At 36.0% G+C, this 19,610-nt stretch overlaps 2 protein-coding genes across 2 annotated transcripts; both read right to left on the bottom strand.

The window, feature by feature from the left end:
* Positions 1-1,821: 1,821 nt before the first annotated feature.
* Positions 1,822-4,190, bottom strand: LOC136804624 (uncharacterized). The gene is made up of 4 exons (XM_067061228.1): positions 3,866-4,190; positions 3,251-3,322; positions 2,611-2,784; positions 1,822-1,989 (listed from the first exon to the last, which is right to left on the bottom strand). The coding sequence occupies exons 1-4, from the start codon at positions 4,034-4,036 to the stop codon at positions 1,888-1,890; spliced, it is 519 nt and encodes a 172-aa protein (XP_066917329.1). The 5' UTR covers positions 4,037-4,190; the 3' UTR covers positions 1,822-1,887.
* A 7,244-nt stretch (positions 4,191-11,434) lies between these two features.
* LOC136804619 (uncharacterized) lies at positions 11,435-19,340 on the bottom strand. Its single transcript, XM_067061223.1, has 9 exons — positions 19,253-19,340; positions 18,753-19,109; positions 18,207-18,549; positions 17,871-18,004; positions 12,806-13,712; positions 12,524-12,622; positions 12,291-12,386; positions 12,112-12,180; positions 11,435-11,868 (listed from the first exon to the last, which is right to left on the bottom strand). Exons 1-9 carry the CDS (start codon positions 19,322-19,324, stop codon positions 11,435-11,437), a joined length of 2,511 nt encoding a protein of 836 aa, XP_066917324.1. The 5' UTR covers positions 19,325-19,340.
* Positions 19,341-19,610: the final 270 nt, after the last annotated feature.

The following is a 19,610-nucleotide window of genomic DNA, read 5'->3' on the forward strand; positions in this document are numbered from 1 at the left end:
GATAGAAATCTCTTTATAAGGGTATGTCTGCCCGGTATTTTTTCTCAGTTACGAAATTCTTAGTTTTGGAAAACGATTGATATTTACAAATCTATTTTAGCTTACAATCTGGAATTTTAGGAGCTAAAAATTAGTGATTCCATCGATTTTAACTCCTAACATTAAAAATCAATTTTAGTCTATACGGAAAGAATAACTAATTTAGGTGAAAACTTGACACCCAAATTTCTTTTCTTAGAAGTGCGTTTTCAAATAGTTTTCAACACTGGTGAATCTTTAAAATGAGATGATTTCAAATATGTAATTCTTTTTGCATTGAGGGGACCGAAGTGCCCGAAATTTCCAGTCGAAAATAATCAAATTATGTGCATAATCGCACGATGGGTTATTTTTTCTTATTTGGCACGCCCTCAAAGAGAGCAATTAATCGTTAATTGCATCCTGTAGAGAGCAATTAATCGTTAATCACACTCTTCGATGCAGCGCCAATGTTTACAAAATTGATTTTAATGTTTTTTCTCACATTTTTTTTTCATCGAACGTTTTAATTGCATTCGAAATTCATTTTGTGAGAAAGAAAATCTATAAACAACAATAAAAGAAAAACATAGAGAGAAGAGAAAAATATAAAACTTTCAGTGTAATTTCTGTAATTTACTTTCATAACTGGGAAAAAGTAGTGAAACCCATTGTGCGATTAGCTCGTAATCACATAATAACTCGTACAATTCGAAAATTGCACTCGTGATTTTTTTTGTTTCGAATTTTCCTCGTCCTTTCGGACTCGGAAAATTAATAACAAAAAAATCACTCGTGCAATTATTCTCGAATTGCACTCGTTATCATGTGATTACATATACTAATTTTTTGAGAATAGCATACCGTAGCGAATCTAAAAATAGACATTGATTTTTCTGTTTGACCGAAATTCAATCCCGTCAACCTTTGCGTTAATTACGCTTGCACGCAAATTACTATCAATTACAAAGAACAAGTAATAACTTTCACGACTTTTGAATTAAGACGAAAAGGATTGTGGGATTGAATTTCGGTCAAATGAGAGAAGTAATAATCATGACGTTTGCACGACGAAGCGCTATTCAAAAGAATCCAATCAAGCATGAGAAAATATGCAATTAAAATACGATAAGAACAAAGAAATGACATTATCATTGCGCACGTGCAATTGAATTCCCATTGCAACTAAGGGACCCCTTACAGACACGCTTCATTTTGAGGAAAAAAGCATGAATTCATTCTATCTGATAATAATTCTATGGTCTGTGTGTATGTCCAAAATATTTCATCTTTCAAAAACTTTGATTTTTCGGACCTAGGGGACGAATCTTTCGCCGAAACGAGGCTAAAGCTTTGGGGCAGCCTAGAGACTTAAAAATGGTCGAAATTAGCTGACATTTTGCACACCTTGTTCCTAGGTGAATATCCAAAAGTAATTTTTTATTTTCAAATATTTTGATTTGGGGACGAGCTTCTCGCCAAAATGAGGCTAAAACTTTGTGAGGCAGCCTGTTTATTTTCTAAATTATCATTTTTTAAGTCGGAGTAAATTCTTGGTATATTTGAGCAACTAAAATAAGACCTTCGAGTTATTAAGGAAAATGCTTAAGTTGAGTCCAGTGTGGTTCGCACATTCGAAATTCTTCCCAAGTCAAAATCACATAATGCTTCAGAAAATCTAAGTGATGAGAAGAATATGTCTGTGGTGTTGGGGTTTACTTCTAATTCTAACAGAATTCAAAATCAAAATGGTACAAAAGAAGTAAGACTTTAACGTTTTAGATTTTCAAATTATATCTCAAGATTTTAAAAGAAAGTAATTTACAAAATCATAAAAAAAGTAAAACATTTAATTATGAAAGATGAAATTTATTGTTTGTCATCGTCAACAAGCTCTGAAGCGTTAAATTTTGAATTGTATTTTCGGTTGGTTGACATCTCCCATCGCATATTCTCCAAATCCAAAGCATACTAAAGTGAATGAATTAAAATTGGTAAAAAAGATTTGAATTACGAAGCTCAAGGTGTCAACGAGGTCTTGAAAACTTTTTGAAATCTTTTAAATAAATCTCCCAATCTTTAAATCCTTCTAAACTATTAATTTTTGCTGAAATTTATCTTAATACCCAATCTAGTATGGAATGTCGCTTTTAAATTAGTTTAACTATGGTATAACGATATGAATTAGATAAAAGAAGGGACCCTCTTAATCAGTACTGAGTTCCTAACAAACGTCCCCCTCCCCTAATCAATGTTAAAATTCCTGCTTTATTATTCGTAACGAGCTTATGTTATATAGATAAGCCACCTGTCGATTTGAACCTCTGTTACTTTAAGTACCACCACTCTATGAAAACCCCCCGTTTACTAGACATCCGAGGTTAGGTATACTCATTGAGTTTTAACCCCCTGAGGGGCTAGAGATGAATCTTCAACATTTCTTAGTCAAGAAAAAGTGAAGCCTTAAATTTTCCCCGCATTTAAAAGTTTTGTTTGAAAAACACACGGGTCACTTGTTCTTGTTGGGAAATAGTGGCTTCATTTCCTATCCGTGAGTTTCGAATCTAGTCCCTACCAAATCAATGGGTATACCTTTTTGGTGCTCATTTTGAGTTGATATTTCAACAAATCAACATCCTTTTCATGATTGCCAGCTTTTCGGTATAAACTTCGAAACTCGCTACTCGCTTCATCACGGAGTTGTGAGTGAAGCAATTTTTGTTCTTGCATTTCACGTTGTAGGGATGTGACCTTCTCAGCTAAAAGCTATGAAGAAGAGAATCACTGGTTAGTTTAAATCTACAAAACGTTTAGATGAGTTATAGCATTTTCTCAGTGCACACGTTATTTATATAAGATTCATTCATTCAGCACATTCTAAGAAGGATTCAATGCTGAGATCACATAAATCAAAAAATGTATTAGATAAAAACACTTTAAGAACTTTTTTAAGCTTAAAAGCCGAAAACTTAAGAACATTCTGAAGCTTCAAAACATTGACGCTCTTATAAATACCCCTACAAGTATCAAATTTTATTTGTCCCCTTTGTACAAAGTAGTTTTTCCACAAGTAATTTCATACCCTTTGATAATGTATAAGTCACTGCCAACTAACTATTTTACGGTGCTAACTAACTATTTTGCGGTGCCAACTAACTATTTTGCGGTGCTAACTAACTATTTTACGGTGCTAACTAGCTATTTTACGGTTCCAACTAACTATTTTACGTACCTGTTTTTCGAATTTCAAATCACGGATATCTCGTTGAGCATCTGCGATATCCTTTTTCATTTGTTGATGTTCCTAGAAAAAAAACAATTTTAAGTCGGGTTATATATTCTGGCCAAATTTTAGCTGGAAGTCTTTCTGAAAGAGATCAGTTTAGGCAATTTGAAGGTTATAAAAGAGCCCCCTCTTCCTCCCTGTTACGACGTCCCTGCAACGAAGAAGATTACTAATAATAATAATGAAGTCTTTAATCATTGAGCTGCTTAATTCAGGGAAACCTTCTTTCAAATTCGAATTTTTACAAGCTTTATAAACCTCGTATAAAGTTAGTGGAGTACAGCAATGAATTTTGAAATTTGCGTAGATATATTGGGTGTATTCACAGACAAATACAGTTGACGCTCTCCAATTCGATCTTCAAGGGGAATTGGATTTTCATCGAATAAGGGAGCTTATCGAATAAGGGAGCGTCGTTTATGAGAGCTTCTTGTTGACGGGGACTTTAAATCTCATCGAATAAGGGAGCGTATCGAATAGTAGAACGTCGAATTAGAGAGTGTCAGCTGTACAATAAAAGGCAAAAAGGAAATTACTTCAAGCCTCAAATTTTATAAATACCTTTTGTATCTTGGAAAGATCATTACTTTGTTGCGAGCATTTTTCAAATTCATCTAATAAATAGCAAAGATAACGATTCTGTGGTTTACTGTTTCCTGATGGTGATGTATAGCTGGAAGACGCGGAGCCAGCGGATTTGCAATTGCATTCACTTCTAAGCCAACCTTCCATTGTTATAAATATAGTATAGTGTGGTTTACGTGTAGATTAAAGTTGAGATTTATAAAGTAGGTTGTGTAGCTTTTGCTGCTTGATCCAAGTAGAGAGCTGTGTATTGATGGTTATGAAAGATTTTGTTTTTTGTTTCTTATTTTGGAAAGATGTATGGTTTCAATGCAAGTATCCTGGGTTACCGATCAATTTTTGACGTCAAATATATTTTCATTGAATACAGTATTTTGACGTCACTTTTCATTAGCTTTAGAAATACAATATGGTTGCTGTGTTTTCTGCGGCGGAAACAGTTAGTTTTTTATTTGTCTAGATCCTGACTGACTTAGGACAAATCAGCACTTCTACATTGCCCTAGATTTTGTAATTTAAAACTAAAGGCCGGTCTCCACTTTCTCCACCTTTATTGCCTGAAAAGAAGATTACGTCATAAAAAAGTTTCGTGCAAGCAAAAAAATTTCATTCGTTACGTCAATTTCGACCAACGGAATTGCTTCATTTTTCAACCGACCAATGACCTTAGAAAAACGTCAAAAAGTTTTCGCTCAAATCGCGCGCAAGTGTAGCCTGTTAGACGAAAACCACTTTTTATCGCAATTTAACAAAGAAAAATTTGGTTTGTGGGAAGGTACTGGCTAGCGAAAGTGGAGACCAGCCTTAAACCGTTTCCATCGCATTATTTTCAGCGCGTGTAATTTCTGTAATCTTTCTAACTACTGGAATTTCGTTCAGGATTAATTATACTGTACAAAAATATATATTTTATGGCTTACGCGATTCAACTCCAGCTTATTCGCAGCTTCAAACTTAGCAACTTCCAATTCCAGACAAATAAAGAAATAGACTAGCAAACTAGTCTGTTAATTAATCATGTCAGAGGGCGGGAACATAAAGGCGGTGGGCATTTGCTAGAATATGAGCTGCGTAGGAGAACTAGCAAAAGTTGGTGAGAGGCTGCTTTCTGCCCTTGCCGCCGGAAAATTTCTTTCTACGCTTACCTAACTCCAACGTTCACATTTCCCACGAGGTACCGTTTCAGCTTGCTTTCGTGCCAGTCTAATAAGGAAACATTTTTTCCTGGTAAATTTTCCATGATATATTTTATATGTATATAGTATCATTAATGCTCAAAATGTGTGCAATAAATTACTAATTGCAATGTGCTTGGTGCTTGTTTGAGTCTAAAGTATCTGAAATGAAACCGTAAAAAGCATATGCCAAAATCATATATCGACGATGTGCCGACCAATCGAGATTCTATTCAGCGCTCAATCAACCCAGAGAAAAGTAACCATGACGACAATCAAACATCTTGGATTAAGTTCAAAGTTGATCATTCTATTCGCATCGTTGAAAACACAGCTTAAAAATGTCATCGATGCTTTTTAAAAAGAGTCAGCAATAAAGAATCATAACCTAAAGATCTGTATATATTATTCCAATTCCATTGAAGTAAAATTACCATAATTAATAGTTTATAAACTACTGTTATACATTTGGGAATCATGCATGTAGTAGATTTCTTTTAAAAAAGAAACTCATTTCATTTACACTTGCAGGTTGTTGGGGAATTCGCCAATAGTAAACGTAAAAATCTGCTCTCCTGCACAAATTTTGCGTTCCTCCTGTCTACGCTACTGTGAAACGATGCAATACGAAATCAACATCCCTTAGTGATATGTTTTGTGATAAGTATACCCAATATTGAACTCCAGCTATTCTGCTTTTCTTTCCAAGGCTATATTTTGAGGCTTTTTGACATTTTTGCATCGAATTTTCCGCCTCAATAAACCAAGCGTAAAAATATTCTTCAGAAATTTCCGATAATCACTCATCATTTTGGCATAAACAAAACAATTCAAAATGTTATTTAACAAATTTAACACATATGATATATATTCGACTACAATCCAAAATTTCCAATTCCAATGAATTAAAACAGTTTCAGAATCAAAGTAAATGTAATTCAGCCATAAATAGTAAAAACCTCGAGCTGGCACGATGGTAAGGATGAAAATTAGAATTAACAATAATAAAACTTTCAACGCTTTTTGATTACGCTTTTGAATATGTTCACCGACTTCCATTACGTTTTGAACCCTTCTTGATTCGCGTTTCATGTAACGTGAAATCCTGAAATAATAATACGACATGAATCCAGTCGAACCAAGTAACGGTAATACATAGGCAAGCTGGAAAGTTAAATGGAAATCTAATAAATCTACATCCCATATCCAGTAACAGTTGTATCTGCCAGGCTCACCATGTAAAAGTGGTGATAACATTTCAATTTGTACGTACGTCAATCCAACACAAATACAGATAACACCAAATGAGAGAGCTGAGTATTTCCTTACGGTCGTTTTTTCCGCAAACGGATGAACTATGTTTTTGTACCTTTCGTAAGAAATAAAAGCCACTAACCAGAAAGATAGATACGGAAGTGTGTAGCGCGCAAACGGCATTGCGTATACGCAAGCGAATTCACCAATCGGGTAACTATTTTGCCAATCGTTGTAATAGTTATACGTAATGAAACCACAGTAAAGAGCATCAACTAATGCTAGTAGCGTGACTAAAAAATGGTATGCTTTCATTTTCGAAATAGTTCTGTTCTTTATTGTATTTTTCCGAATGAAATGCACCATTATGGATGTGTTACCAAGGACACCGAATACAGCTAGTGCGACCAAAACTCGAAAACAATAATATTGGACATCTATCCGATATTCTTCAAGTTTCCCGTATTCCAGGGAAACTTTCATTTGGTTAATCTGATCTTGAGATAAATGGCCCTTCATTGTTATATTGACAAACGACATAAATTGGTCCCATGTTATTTTGTATTTCTCAGTGATGCTGCGATACGTCTTTACGTAGCTTAAGTAAGAAACTTTGTCATTGTATGAGTGGACTTCGTTTACAGCAGCTTCAAATCGCTTATAATCATCAAGGTAGTTCATCATGCTTGTATTAAAGATTACTCTACCCGAGATATAGCTGTATTGAGTGTGCTGCCGTATCTGTGACGCAGGTGGTTAGTTTTTTATGTTCAAAATCTTAACTGACTAAAGATAATGGCAAATGAGCAATTTTACTTTGACTGTTTCGGATCGTTTCAATCTCTTCTTAGGGTTCTGCTCATCCTCTAGCGAAAAGGGTTTTTCTATAGGAAGTATATCTAATCACTAATCAATGTCCACTCGTTTTTGAGGTTCGATCAATCACCAAATGAGTCTCTCTCGCACTCTACTAATGATTCGTTTGTGAATGTTTTGGAGCGTGAGGCACAAGCGATTTGAAAGATTCTACAGCACTGGCTTCTTTGCCAAACACAAACCTCCTTGCTGGAAAGGGTGTCTAGTTGACTTTATATATGTTCAAATTAATTCAAACTATACAAGAAAAAGAAGAAAACCAAGAAAAATGACAGCTCCCATCCTTGGGTCCTTCACTCGAGCCTTTAACAGAGAAGACCCTTATATACGCTCAAGGGACGTTGTAAAAATAACACTAAAAGAACCTAGAAGTCCGAAATACTATTTCAACTTCAAAGTACCGATACTAAAAGGTTTCTTAAGAGTCTAACAGTATGAGGTTACATTCTGGGGGTTCTACTTTTATACACTCTAATTAAAAGAACCTACGAGATGGAAATTTGACATGGACAAAGAAACATTTGTCCTAAGAACTTATGGAAAACCATTTTATCCTTAGATTTAGAAAAATTGCAAAACAAACTTTTTCGGGGGTTTTTTATGGAAATATTATTTATTGTTTATTTTAAACTTTGCTTATTAAGAAATAAGAATGATTTTTCTATTGTCAGGATTGTTTTTCCAAACTCTTTATTACGAAAGTTCGAAAATTCTTCTTGGCTCATTAGAATTAAAATCTACAAGGGTCATTACACAATCATAAATAGTAATTGAAAATAACCACCCGCCGGCAATCAAAGAGATTCGCTATAGAACTTGAAGAATTTCATATACCTTATTGTAGTTGATTCCCTATAGTATTCCTCATTTTAGGGAACACGAAAGGAACTCAATTTTAACAACCGATTTGTTCCTAAAGGAATGAATCGTTTACTGTGTCATTATGTTGTGAACATTTAATTACCTTGAGACTTATTTGTTCTCTGTAATTACCATTTGTTTTTAATTTGTTCATTGTTCCTTATGGGGCAGAACGAATTTGTAACTTTTTGTTTGACTGTTTTGTTCATTATCAAAGGGAACACTAAACGTATTTTAAAAGTCTAATGTGTTCGCTTTGATAGGGAATGTTATATGTCATGATAATTTGAACGAATAAGACTATTCCAGATACGCGCTAGCGGGAAAAGTCAAGCAGAACTTTTTTTGATTGATCTCGATTGGAGGATCAGTTTGGCGCCTTTATTTAGGCTCATTTAAAGGAACAAGGGGTACATAATGTTGAATTTCATCCGTTGGGAACAAAAAGAACCTTTTGTTCAAGACAACGACAGCCAATATTAAAATTATTGCAAACCCCCTGTAAGATTATTGCCTCTTAAAAGCATAAATAGCTGGGGTATCTCTCTTTTTGTCATTCAATGTCTGGCCATGAGGGCCAGACGAAGTCTCATAGTCAACTGGAGATCTCTTGAAGGAGCTGCACAAGGGAAACGAACGCTGCATTTACGCCCGAACAATAAAGGTTTGTTCACTTGTCCATTGTTGAAACATTGCTTACACACCGATTTCAAAAGCTGTCGAGGACTACGTAAACATATCAATACGAAACACCCTTGGTATTTTTATTTTGATCAACAACCTGAAGTAAAAACGGAAAATATGTTTGAAGAGATAACTCCTGCCAGGAGCAAGGCTTATACAGCTAAAAAACCAGCTTTTTCTTTGGAACAAGGCATAGGCCAGGACTATCTACAATGGTTAACTACATCATGTGGGGGAGGTAAAACTCACAAAGAAGCCGTTCAAATTGGTAAGAGAACTATGAAATTCTTCATGAATGCTTTAGGGAACAACCCAGATGATATTGAATTGACTTTGGAATTTGTAGATTGCTGTCTAGGATCTGCAAATATCATTGTTTCGTTTTTAAAAACTTTGGAAGAGTCTTGGAAGATGAGTTCGTCAGGTTCGTTGAATTACGTCAAAGCTATTAGCGACATGGTCGATTTTCGAAAGGCAAACGGCGTTCCAGATCCAACATTAAGACATTTTGCAGTTACAGAGGTTTACTTAAGGAGAGCGAAAGAGAACTTACGGAAGAGAAAGCACGTCGAATGCACTCGTAATCTTGACTTAGAATCTTTGATATCTAAGGATAGTTGGGCATCCATTGAAGAAATGGAAAAAGTTGTACCGTTTCACTTGCCTAGATTTAAAGGGATAATAGAGAAATGCCTTTCTCATGGGATTGTTACCCAAAGGGACTTGGTATTTTGTACTAGATTTATTACATCATTGTTGTTTCTACGAGTAAAATGCTCTCGACCAATGACTTTCCAATTTTTGACAATCGAAATGATTAACAAGGCTAAGAAAAATGAAGGCTTCATTGATCAGACCGAGTTCAAAACATCTAGTACTTACATATTTGATACCTTAATCTTAACCTCCGACATTATAGATATCATCGACTTGTATATCTTGCACATCCGTCCTCGACTAGGTGCAAAGTGTGATTATCTTTTAGTAAACTCTAATGGATCTCAGTTTCAATCCTTGACCATTGCAATGACGATGCTAGTTCATGAAGCAATCCAAAAGTACATTCATCCGACGAGATACAGGCAGATTATCGAAACTGAAAGCAGTGAGCGATTATCAATTGAAGAACAAAGATTTATATCTGAAGATCAAAAGCATAGCTCCCAAGTTGCTAAAATTCATTACAAAAAGAAACAATCCAGACAAGTTGCGATAGAAGGTAAAAAGTGCATGGATAAAATGACGATTGATTGTAGGAATCAAAATGGAAAGCTTATGGAAATTTACAACAACTTGGACGTTGTTTTCGATCAAAACGTTCTCGATAAAAGCCGACAAATCATTGGTTCAACACAGTTGACCGATCCAGATGGCGCATCTTGTTCGAAGTATCAAGATCCTTATCAGCCTGTCGACCCTTTAGACGAATCTACTGACTTTGTAACTTTACAATCGAATACGACAGATGGAAAGGAAGAAGTTTCGGTTGAGGCAGACGTACCGCAAACAGCAAAAGCTTCTAAAGTTGATCACTCTACTGCTTCTTCCAAAAGAGTGTGTAAAAATGTTAAGTTTACCGAAGAAGAGGATACCAATTTGAATACAGGTATAACAAAATACGGAAAAACTGCTTGGTCTTCTATTTTGAAAGATGACAGTCTAAAATTTCATGTATCAAGAACCAGAGATTCACTCAGAGTTCGTGCTGGCTCTGCAACATTTAAGAAACGTTTTAAAACTAAAAGTGGTTAAAACTAAATATTTTGTTTGTTGACTAGAATATTAACATGGCCGGTCTATAAGATATGGAACTACAATAAGGCCTAAATAGAAAATAATACAGCATTACATAAACTCTTCTTAAGATTTTTGTGAATAACGTTTCAAAGAGGGTTTCTTTCACTATCCTTAGCCGATGAACTTTCAAAATGAACCACAGGCTAAATTTACCAAGACGGGATGAGTTCAAAATCGAAATTAAATTTATTGTTACGTTAATATATTGTAACATATAATATGTTGTATAATGTGTAATAAATTATATTATTATACATACTATATCATATATCATATAATATATAATAAATTATATAATATATTATATAGTATACTATATATTATTATAATACTATATTATATGTACTACCTACATATGAGATATTATACTATAGATTTTTGTGTTATATTCTTCATTACTTAATCGTGAAAAAATATTTTGATTTTAGAAGAAGTTACGTAATCAATAAACTCAGTTCAATTTACCAACACGACCTACACCCCGTGATTGTACGTCACTTTTATAACTTCCACTTGGATACTGATACGGGTGTTTTTTTCAAATTGATAACACGATCTCGAAATTTGAATAATTTGAAGAAAAAACATTTGAGATACTTATGGACATTGCTTCAAATAAGAGAACATCAATATTTCGAAATATATTCAGCCTTTTCAAAATAGTAACACAAGCTTGTTTCCATAATATTTGAACACCAAAAAGCCACGAACTAGGTTAGGTTTTAATCAAAACAACATCTTATGATTCATTTTCTCGGTCACAAAGTCAGGTATGAACTTTAGACCCTATGAGTATTCCAGAATTACTCCTAAAATTAAAAAATAACTTTGAGATCATTTCATAATCAAGTGCAGTCACGATCTATTATTTTTTTATATGCAATAGTTCACTAGACAACTAAATGAAAATAAGCCTATAGAAAACATGGGAATAATCTTGAAATAATAAGAATCTGTCATCGACCACAATATCCAACAGCTCCCTCAATTTTTTTATCTGTTCGTAGCAAGTTGGGTATTTGGCTAAAAATCTTTTATGGCTGAAAATATTCCTTGAGCAGCCGCGCACTAAACACCATGCATCAAATTTGGGTTCTGTACATTGTTTGTTGTGAATTCCCCCTTCACGTTTGTATCTTGCACAAAATGCGAGATACCTTCCAACACTGACTTTTTCCGTTGAAAACATATGGGTGAAGAGCGCCCGACGGACCTCTCTGAAATAGCTGTCGGTGTTTATGGTTGAAAGGTAGAACTTTTTCTCATATGTTCGATCTTTCCATAAATAATCGATGGTGATTGGTGGTGTTGATTCGGTTTCTTTGTTTTGATCTTAAAAATGAAAAAAATGTCACTTCTGATAGATAGTTCATTTCAGAACATGGCTAATCTTATTCAAAAGTCATAGACGCTTAATGATACGATCCAAAGGGGAGTTGACGCGACAACTACCTATCTAAAGGACCTTGTAATTTTTGGAATACGACATGATACTTCAAACATTGACCATACTTGTTGGAGCTAGAAAGACAATACCAGAGTGTTAAATATTGTCATAACAAAAAATTAAAATACCTTTTTCATTATTCTCAACAGGTGCATCTGGTTTTGTTTCTTTGGCACGGGATAGTGTTTTCTCCACATCTATCGAAAAAAAGAATCATTACATTAGGGTCCATTTGAAATATTGCATTCAGGAAATGAACGTGCCTTTGCTTTCTTTGATTATCATTTCAGTTTTCAAAAATATTTACCTAAATGTACAGCTTTGGATTGTTCATCGTCAGTATCATCATCATCTTGTAATTCGATGACAATCTTTGCCTCTACTTGATTGTCTTCAACTTCATCTGTAAGATATAAACATAATCAAAATTTCATTACTTCTGCTCTTGTGATGATGTACTCTGTTTTAAAGGCATGCAACAAGAAAATAAATGAGTAAGCATGTCTAAACATGGTAATCAAATTAGCAATAATATCTTACCAGGTTCAATTAACAAGGCTTGCTTTGCCGTCGAAGGTCCCGGCTGTTGACCATCGTCCGAAGGAAGCTTGCGCTTCATTTTCCTTTTGCCATGTGGATCTGAGATGATAAATATAATTTCATAATGACAGATTTATTAATACAAAAGAAACACAATTGTATTCCAAGCCCGTTTGGTCTTTAAAAGAACGAAAAGAATTCATGTTGCTTCAAGTTTTTTTTTGAAAACCTTGACTGCTTGCAGCATTAAAAACAAAGTATATATAATGAAAAAGAGCTCACCTGCATTATCACCGTCTTTTGGAGCTGGGACTGCGGGTATTTGCGGATTGAAAAGGGTGCCAGTTTGTATTTGTTTGACAATATGATCGGGGACATTCTTTGTCACTTTTGCATTAGCACTGACGTCCTTGGGGCGTTCATAAAACCTTTCTTCCGGCTCAACATGTTCGATGTTTTGATTAATAAACAGTGCCAGCCATAAAAGACACTGCATGGCATTTTCTTGGATCCACCTCGGTGCATCGAGACACGTTCTTTTAAGTTTTTTTGTTCGACAAATGTAGAGGCGCAGTTGGACATTTTCTTGTTCGTTGCCGTAGTCTGGTACTTCGTTGCAGGTTATGTACACTCCTGCCTGCATGTTCTGCATTTTTGGGTTTTTGTGTTTGACAGATTGGCAAAAGAACCCACCCTGCATCATGGTTTTCAAAGTGTCTTCCGATAACATCTCTTTTTTCCATTCATCTACCCAAAGAAGCTCAGTGTCGTCTTGAATCATTGATGCTCCAAAATGCTCCTCCTTTGAAAGAACGGCAATTTTTTCTTTGGCCATCAAACCAAAGAACACTTTTGACCATGACGTTTTACCGCTATTTTTCTCTCCAACCACAACCAGCTTTCGAATCTTGTGTGGCAGCTGCCAACACAAAAAGCATTGAAAGAATTTGTTGCAAAATCGAACTCTTTCGGTCAAATCCGGAAAGCAAGATTCCAAAGATTGTGAAAAATAACTTGCATCTTTAAAATTGGTCTTTCGAGCATCAAAATTTTGGAACGTTCTTGGTGATATCAAACCATAGTCAGATTTTTTGAATGGACATGGGACAATGCAGCGTGATGAAAATTTGAAAAACAACTGATGACAAAGCTCGATATAGTCGTAATCGAAATCGATAACTGGAAAAAGCTGAAAGATAAAAATTAGTAAAAACCATATTAACCATAATTGATGTTATTGGAAGTTTTAATGGCTCCAAAGACTAAGTAGCATTGGTTTCCATTTCAATAACCCTTAGTTTGCGACCGTCAACCCTTGCTTAAGCCCGTCAGTTTCGAGCCGAATCGACTGTAGGCCCTTGGCTCGTCAGTTTGGATGCACAGTTTTACAAAAAGCGTTATCTCACAACGATCTACACGCCATAGGGTGTATTTAGGTGCAACCTTCCATGGATTTAATCATTTTAGAGAAAATATGTAGATAAATTGAGCCCTTTTCTAAAACCCTTTGGCCCTTGCTTAAGCCCGTCATTTTTGGTGCAAATTACTTGTAGGCCCTTGGCCCGTCAATTTGGAAGCACAGTATTACAAAGAGTATTATCTCACAACGATCTACACGCCATAGGGTGTATTTGGAAGCCACCTTTCATGGATTTAGTCATTTTAGAGAAAATATGTAGATGAATTGAGCCCTTTTCTATAACCCTTTGGCCCTTGCTTAAGCCCGTCATTTTTGGTGCAAATTACTTGTAGGCCCTTGGCCCGTCAATTTGGAAGCACAGTATTACAAAGAGCATTATCTCACAACGATCTACACGCCATAGGGTGTATTTGGGCGCCACCCTTTCATGGATTTAGTCATTTTAGAGAAAATATGTAGATAAATTGAGCCCTTTTCTAAAACCCTTTGGCCCTTGCTTAAGCCCGTCATTTTTGGTGCAAATTACTTGTAAGCCCTTGGCCCGTCAATTTGGAAGCACAGTATTACAAAGAGCAATATCTCACAACGATCTACACGCCATAGGGTGCATTTGGGCGCCACCCTTTCATGGATTTAGTCATTTTAGAGAAAATATGTAGATAAATTGAGCCCTTTTTTAAAAGCCTTTGGCCCTTGCTTAAGCCCGTCATTTTTGGTGCAAATTACTTGTAGGCCCTTGGCCCGTCAATTTGGAAGCACAGTATTACAAAGAGCAATATCTCACAACGATCTACACGCCATAGGGTGTATTTGGGCGCCACCCTGTCATGGATTTAGTCATTTTAGAGAAGATATATAAATAAATTGAGCCCTTTTTTAAAATCCTTTGGCCCTTGTTGGGGCCCCTCGTTTTTGGTGCAAATCACTTACAGGCCCGTGAGCCAGCTATTTTCAAATGCAAAGTTGATTGATTATTACTGCTACCACTTCTGAGAGACTGCGCATGCCTTAAAAATGAAGTCATTAAAACAGCCTCGTTCTGACGAGCAAGAAGTTCCCAAATACTAGCACGATTAATTTTGTAATTTCTTTTACGTTTAAACACTGAAGAGAGAACATCAAAATGCCAAAGCGAGTAGGTGATGTTGTTTATTTGGAGTCTGGCGATTCGAGTGGCATCGAAACAGAGTATGAAATTGTCACTCATGAAGAAAATGGCTCATTAATGTTCAAGCGCCGAAAACTTTACAAAGTTCGCTACAGAAGAAAATTGCCAACATGGCTAGAAGATATCAAGTTTGAAGACCAAAAAGGTGAAAAAACAGCCAAAGCAGCGGATCAAAACAAAAAATGATCTTTGTACAAAATATTTTGTTGTTCAAAATTTCTAGTTTATAACTATAAGCAGAATAAAAATATGGTTCATACGATTCAATTTCTTAGTTATTCATCTTTGTTGATTTCACTGGGTGGAAGGCGTCGCACCCTCTAATTTTTATCCAAAAAGTCTGAATATTTCAAGCTCTTTATCTAAACCTGTGAGCCCGTGTTGGAGCCTGTCATTTTTGGTGCAAATAGCTTACAGGCCCGTGAGCCAGCTACGTTTAAAATTCAAAATTTATTGATTTTGTTTGATTTCTTTTTTCCATTTTAAGGCCCGTTAGGCCCTTCCTGAGCCATTCCTGAGCCGATCAAATTTCACCCAGTTTCCTTATGAGCCCGTGAGCCCTTAGATTTTTGAAATATGAAGTTGTTAGGTACTCATTATTAATGTATTTGCAACTTTAGCTAATATGTAAATTGGAGCCTATATGGGAGGCCCTTGATGACGGGCCTCATAGATACAAGAGGCCCTTGATGACGGGCCTCATAGATACAAGAGGCCCTTCGTGACGGGCCTTGTGTATACAGGAGGCCCTTCGTGACGGGCCTTGTGTATACAGGAGGCCCTTGATGACGGGCCTCATAGATACAAGAGGCCCTTGATGACGGGCCTCATAGATACAAGAGGCCCTTGATGACGGGCCTCATAGATACAAGAGGCCCTTCATGACGGGCCTTGTGTATTTATCAAGTATTACATGTTATTCTCTGGAACCAATTCAAATGATTTCGAAATGCTTTCAAAGAAACGACGGGCCGAAGGGCTCATAAGGAAAATAGGCTAAGATAGAAGGGCCTCTAACGGGCCAAATGGGCTCAACACGGACTAAGACTTTGAATTCAAAAATGTCAAAGTTTAAGTTCTTAAAATGAAGGGCCCAAGGGCCTGTAACCAATTTTGCTTGAAAACGACGGTCTCAATGAAGGGCTCAAGGATTAACAAAAAGGGCTCAAATTTTGAGAGATTTACATAAAATTTCTAAGTTCAAATGGGTGGAACGCCAACGCCTTCCACCCTTTTCTTAATGTCAAAATCACAAAAATGAGGGCCTAAGGGCCTGTAACAAATTTTGCTTGAAAACGACGGTCTCAATGAAGGGCTCAAGGATTAACAAAAAGGGCTCAAATTTTGAGAGATTTACATAAAATTTCTAAGTTCAAATGGGTGGAACGCCAACGCCTTCCACCTTTCTCTTAATGTCAAAATCACAAAAATAGAGGGCCTAAGGGCCTGTAACCAATTTTGCTTGAAAACGACGGTCTCAATGAAGGGCTCAAGGATTAACAAAAAGGGCTCAAATTTTGAGAAATTTACATAAAGTTCAAATGGGTGGAACGCCAACGCCTTCCACCTTTCTCTTAATGTCAAAATCACAAAAATAGAGGGCCTAAGGGCCTGTAACCAATTTTGCTTGAAAACGACGGTCTCAATGAAGGGCTCAAGGATTAACAACAAGGGCTCAAATTTTGAGAGATTTACATAAAATTTCTAAGTTCAAATGGGTGGAACGCCAACGCCTTCCACCCTTTTCTTAATGTCAAAATCACAAAAATAGAGGGCCTAAGGGCCTGTAACCAATTTTGCTTGAAAACGACGGTCTCAATGAAGGGCTCAAGGATTAACAACAAGGGCTCAAATTTTGAGAGATTTACATAAAATTTCTAAGTTCAAATGGGTGGAACGCCAACGCCTTCCACCCTTTTCTTAATGTCAAGATCACAAAAATAAAGGGCCCAAGGGCCTGTAACCAATTTTGCTTGAAAACGACGGTCTCAATGAAGGGCTCAAGGATTAACAAAAGGGCTCAAATTTTGAGAGATTTACATAAAAATTCTAAGTTCAAATGGGTGGAACGCCAACGCCTTCCACCCTTTTCTTAATGTCAAAATCACAAAAATAGAGGGCCAAGGGCCTGTAACCAATTTTGCTTGAAAACGACGGTCTCAATGAAGGGCTCAAGGATTAACAAAAAGGGCTCAATTTTTGAGAGATTTACATAAAATTTCTAAGTTCAAATGGGTGGAACGCCAACGCCTTCCACCTTTCCTTAATGTCAAAATCACAAAAATAGAGGGCCTAAGGGCCTGTAACAAATTTTGCTTGAAAACGACGGTCTCAATGAAGGGCTCAAGGATTAACAACAAGGGCTCAAATTTTGAGAGATTTACATAAAATTTCTAAGTTCAAATGGGTGGAACGCCAACGCCTTCCACCTTTCTCTTAATGTCAAGATCACAAAAATAAAGGGCCCAAGGGCCTGTAACCAATTTTGCTTGAAAACGACGGTCTCAATGAAGGGCTCAAGGATTAACAAAAAGGGCTCAATTTTTGAGAGATTTACATAAAATTTCTAAGTTCAAATGGGTGGAACGCCAACGCCTTCCACCCTTCTCTTAATGTCAAGATCAAAAAAATAAAGGGCCCAAGGGCCTGTAACCAATTTAGCTTGAAATGACGATCTCAAACAAGGGCTCAAGGATTAACAACAAAAGTTCAAATCTATAGAGATGTATATCAAAAATTCAAATCTTGACTTTGCATACCTGACAATAAGGACTGCTCATGTTCTTTTGCAACATGCTGAAATTTTTGTAGACTTCGAGGCCAATTTCTGGATTCTTTTGTAGCATATGTAGAAATTGACTTGCGTCACATACGTGTACGAATGCAAAAGATGCTGAAATTTAAAATCAAAACACTTGTTACATTTTATCAAAAGAAAGTAGTTCGAATTTTATGGTGACTGAATATATCTTGTAATAGCCATTAAATCAAAAATCAAATTTGTGATAATTTTCGGCCGATCAGAGAGAATATGTTAGCATTGGGTTTTGGGTTAAATCTTTGTTTCTATTACAGTGAATCAGACTTATAATTACCTTCGTCCGGTTTACAATAAACGTTTCCATTGTTTAAACGATAGTCATATTTCATCATGAACTTATTTACATCATCAATAGCTTTCACAGGATGCTCCAAGTCGTTTTGTTGATTATTTTGAGTAACTTCTGGTACCACTGAAAACGAATTTTCAAATTTTACGTTGAGGCAGCCTTGAATTTTGAGATTGGTAACGGCATTAGTAACATTTCCACCAAGTGTCTGATTTGCAAACATTCTACAAGGATATAATTCTTCGGGGTTTTTTGCTGGCTGTTTGCTGTTCTGTTGGATGTTTGTCGGATTTTCCATTATGTTTCTGGCATACGCGCTGTTGTGATCCTGAAAACGAACAGTTGCGAATCTGTAAACTTTAAAAAATTGATATAAGTCCCTCTACACAACATTTTGGTTATAGTTTGGTTATAAACTCTTAAAACTGACAAGCAAAATCAATTCAAGTCAAGGCTTTTCAAAATTTAAAGATCCATACTGAAACCACACGAAACAATCAAACTTGCCGTTAAAAACCATTAAAAAATTACCTTTAAAACGATTGCCAATTCTTTCAAAATATCATCCTTGTTCTTTTTGTTGTCACTTTTTCCGATCTTTTTTACTGTTGGATCCATTTCGTTATCATGGAATAACGAAAAAACAGCTTCTTCGTCAGTGTTCTTATCAAAACAAATGAAATAAGAAATGCACGGTCTGATGACTTCGCTGCCATGTCCATTCGACGTGGTACCGCTTATACAGGATAAAGAGAATTTTATACCACTGCTTGTTTGCAATTTCTTGTCGAGTTTTACCCTTTGTTCTGGTAGGTTTTCATTATCATCCTGCCTGTCTTCAACGTAGACAAACGCTCGACACGACAAGCACGAGTCTCGATCCGATATCTGAAAATAAATTATTTAATTGATTATCTCAATGATCTTTTGGATCTTTTCAATCGAATTCTTTCACAATTTTCAACAAATATCAAACGGAAGAAAATAAATAAAATCAGTGCAAATATTGGAAAAAAATGTTTAAAACTTACCAATGGTAATATATTTCGTCTCAGGGAATTTGCTATCTTTTTTGATCCAAGTTGCTTGGCTGGCTTGACCATCTCGACGTTAGATTACGGTTCTTCAGACACACAAACACACACTCTTGAAAAAGTGTATTTGTAATGTGACACATTCACAGAAAACTCACAATTTATATCATATTCATCTCCAATGCAGCTGAGAGACAAAAGCGCGTCAATTCCCTTTGCGCGCGAAGAGAACTAATTTCTATCAAATAACTTAAGTGGATAAATTTTCGCGTGGATTAATTTTCGCGATTTTCGCGTATTTTGGCCATTTTCGCGAAATTTTGTCCACGCGAAAATTTTCAATTTTCGATTCGCG

This window comes from Clytia hemisphaerica, unplaced genomic scaffold (genome assembly GCF_902728285.1).
Source record: "Clytia hemisphaerica strain Z4C2 unplaced genomic scaffold, Clytia hemisphaerica genome assembly, whole genome shotgun sequence".
Taxonomy (NCBI): Eukaryota; Metazoa; Cnidaria; class Hydrozoa; order Leptothecata; family Clytiidae; genus Clytia; species Clytia hemisphaerica.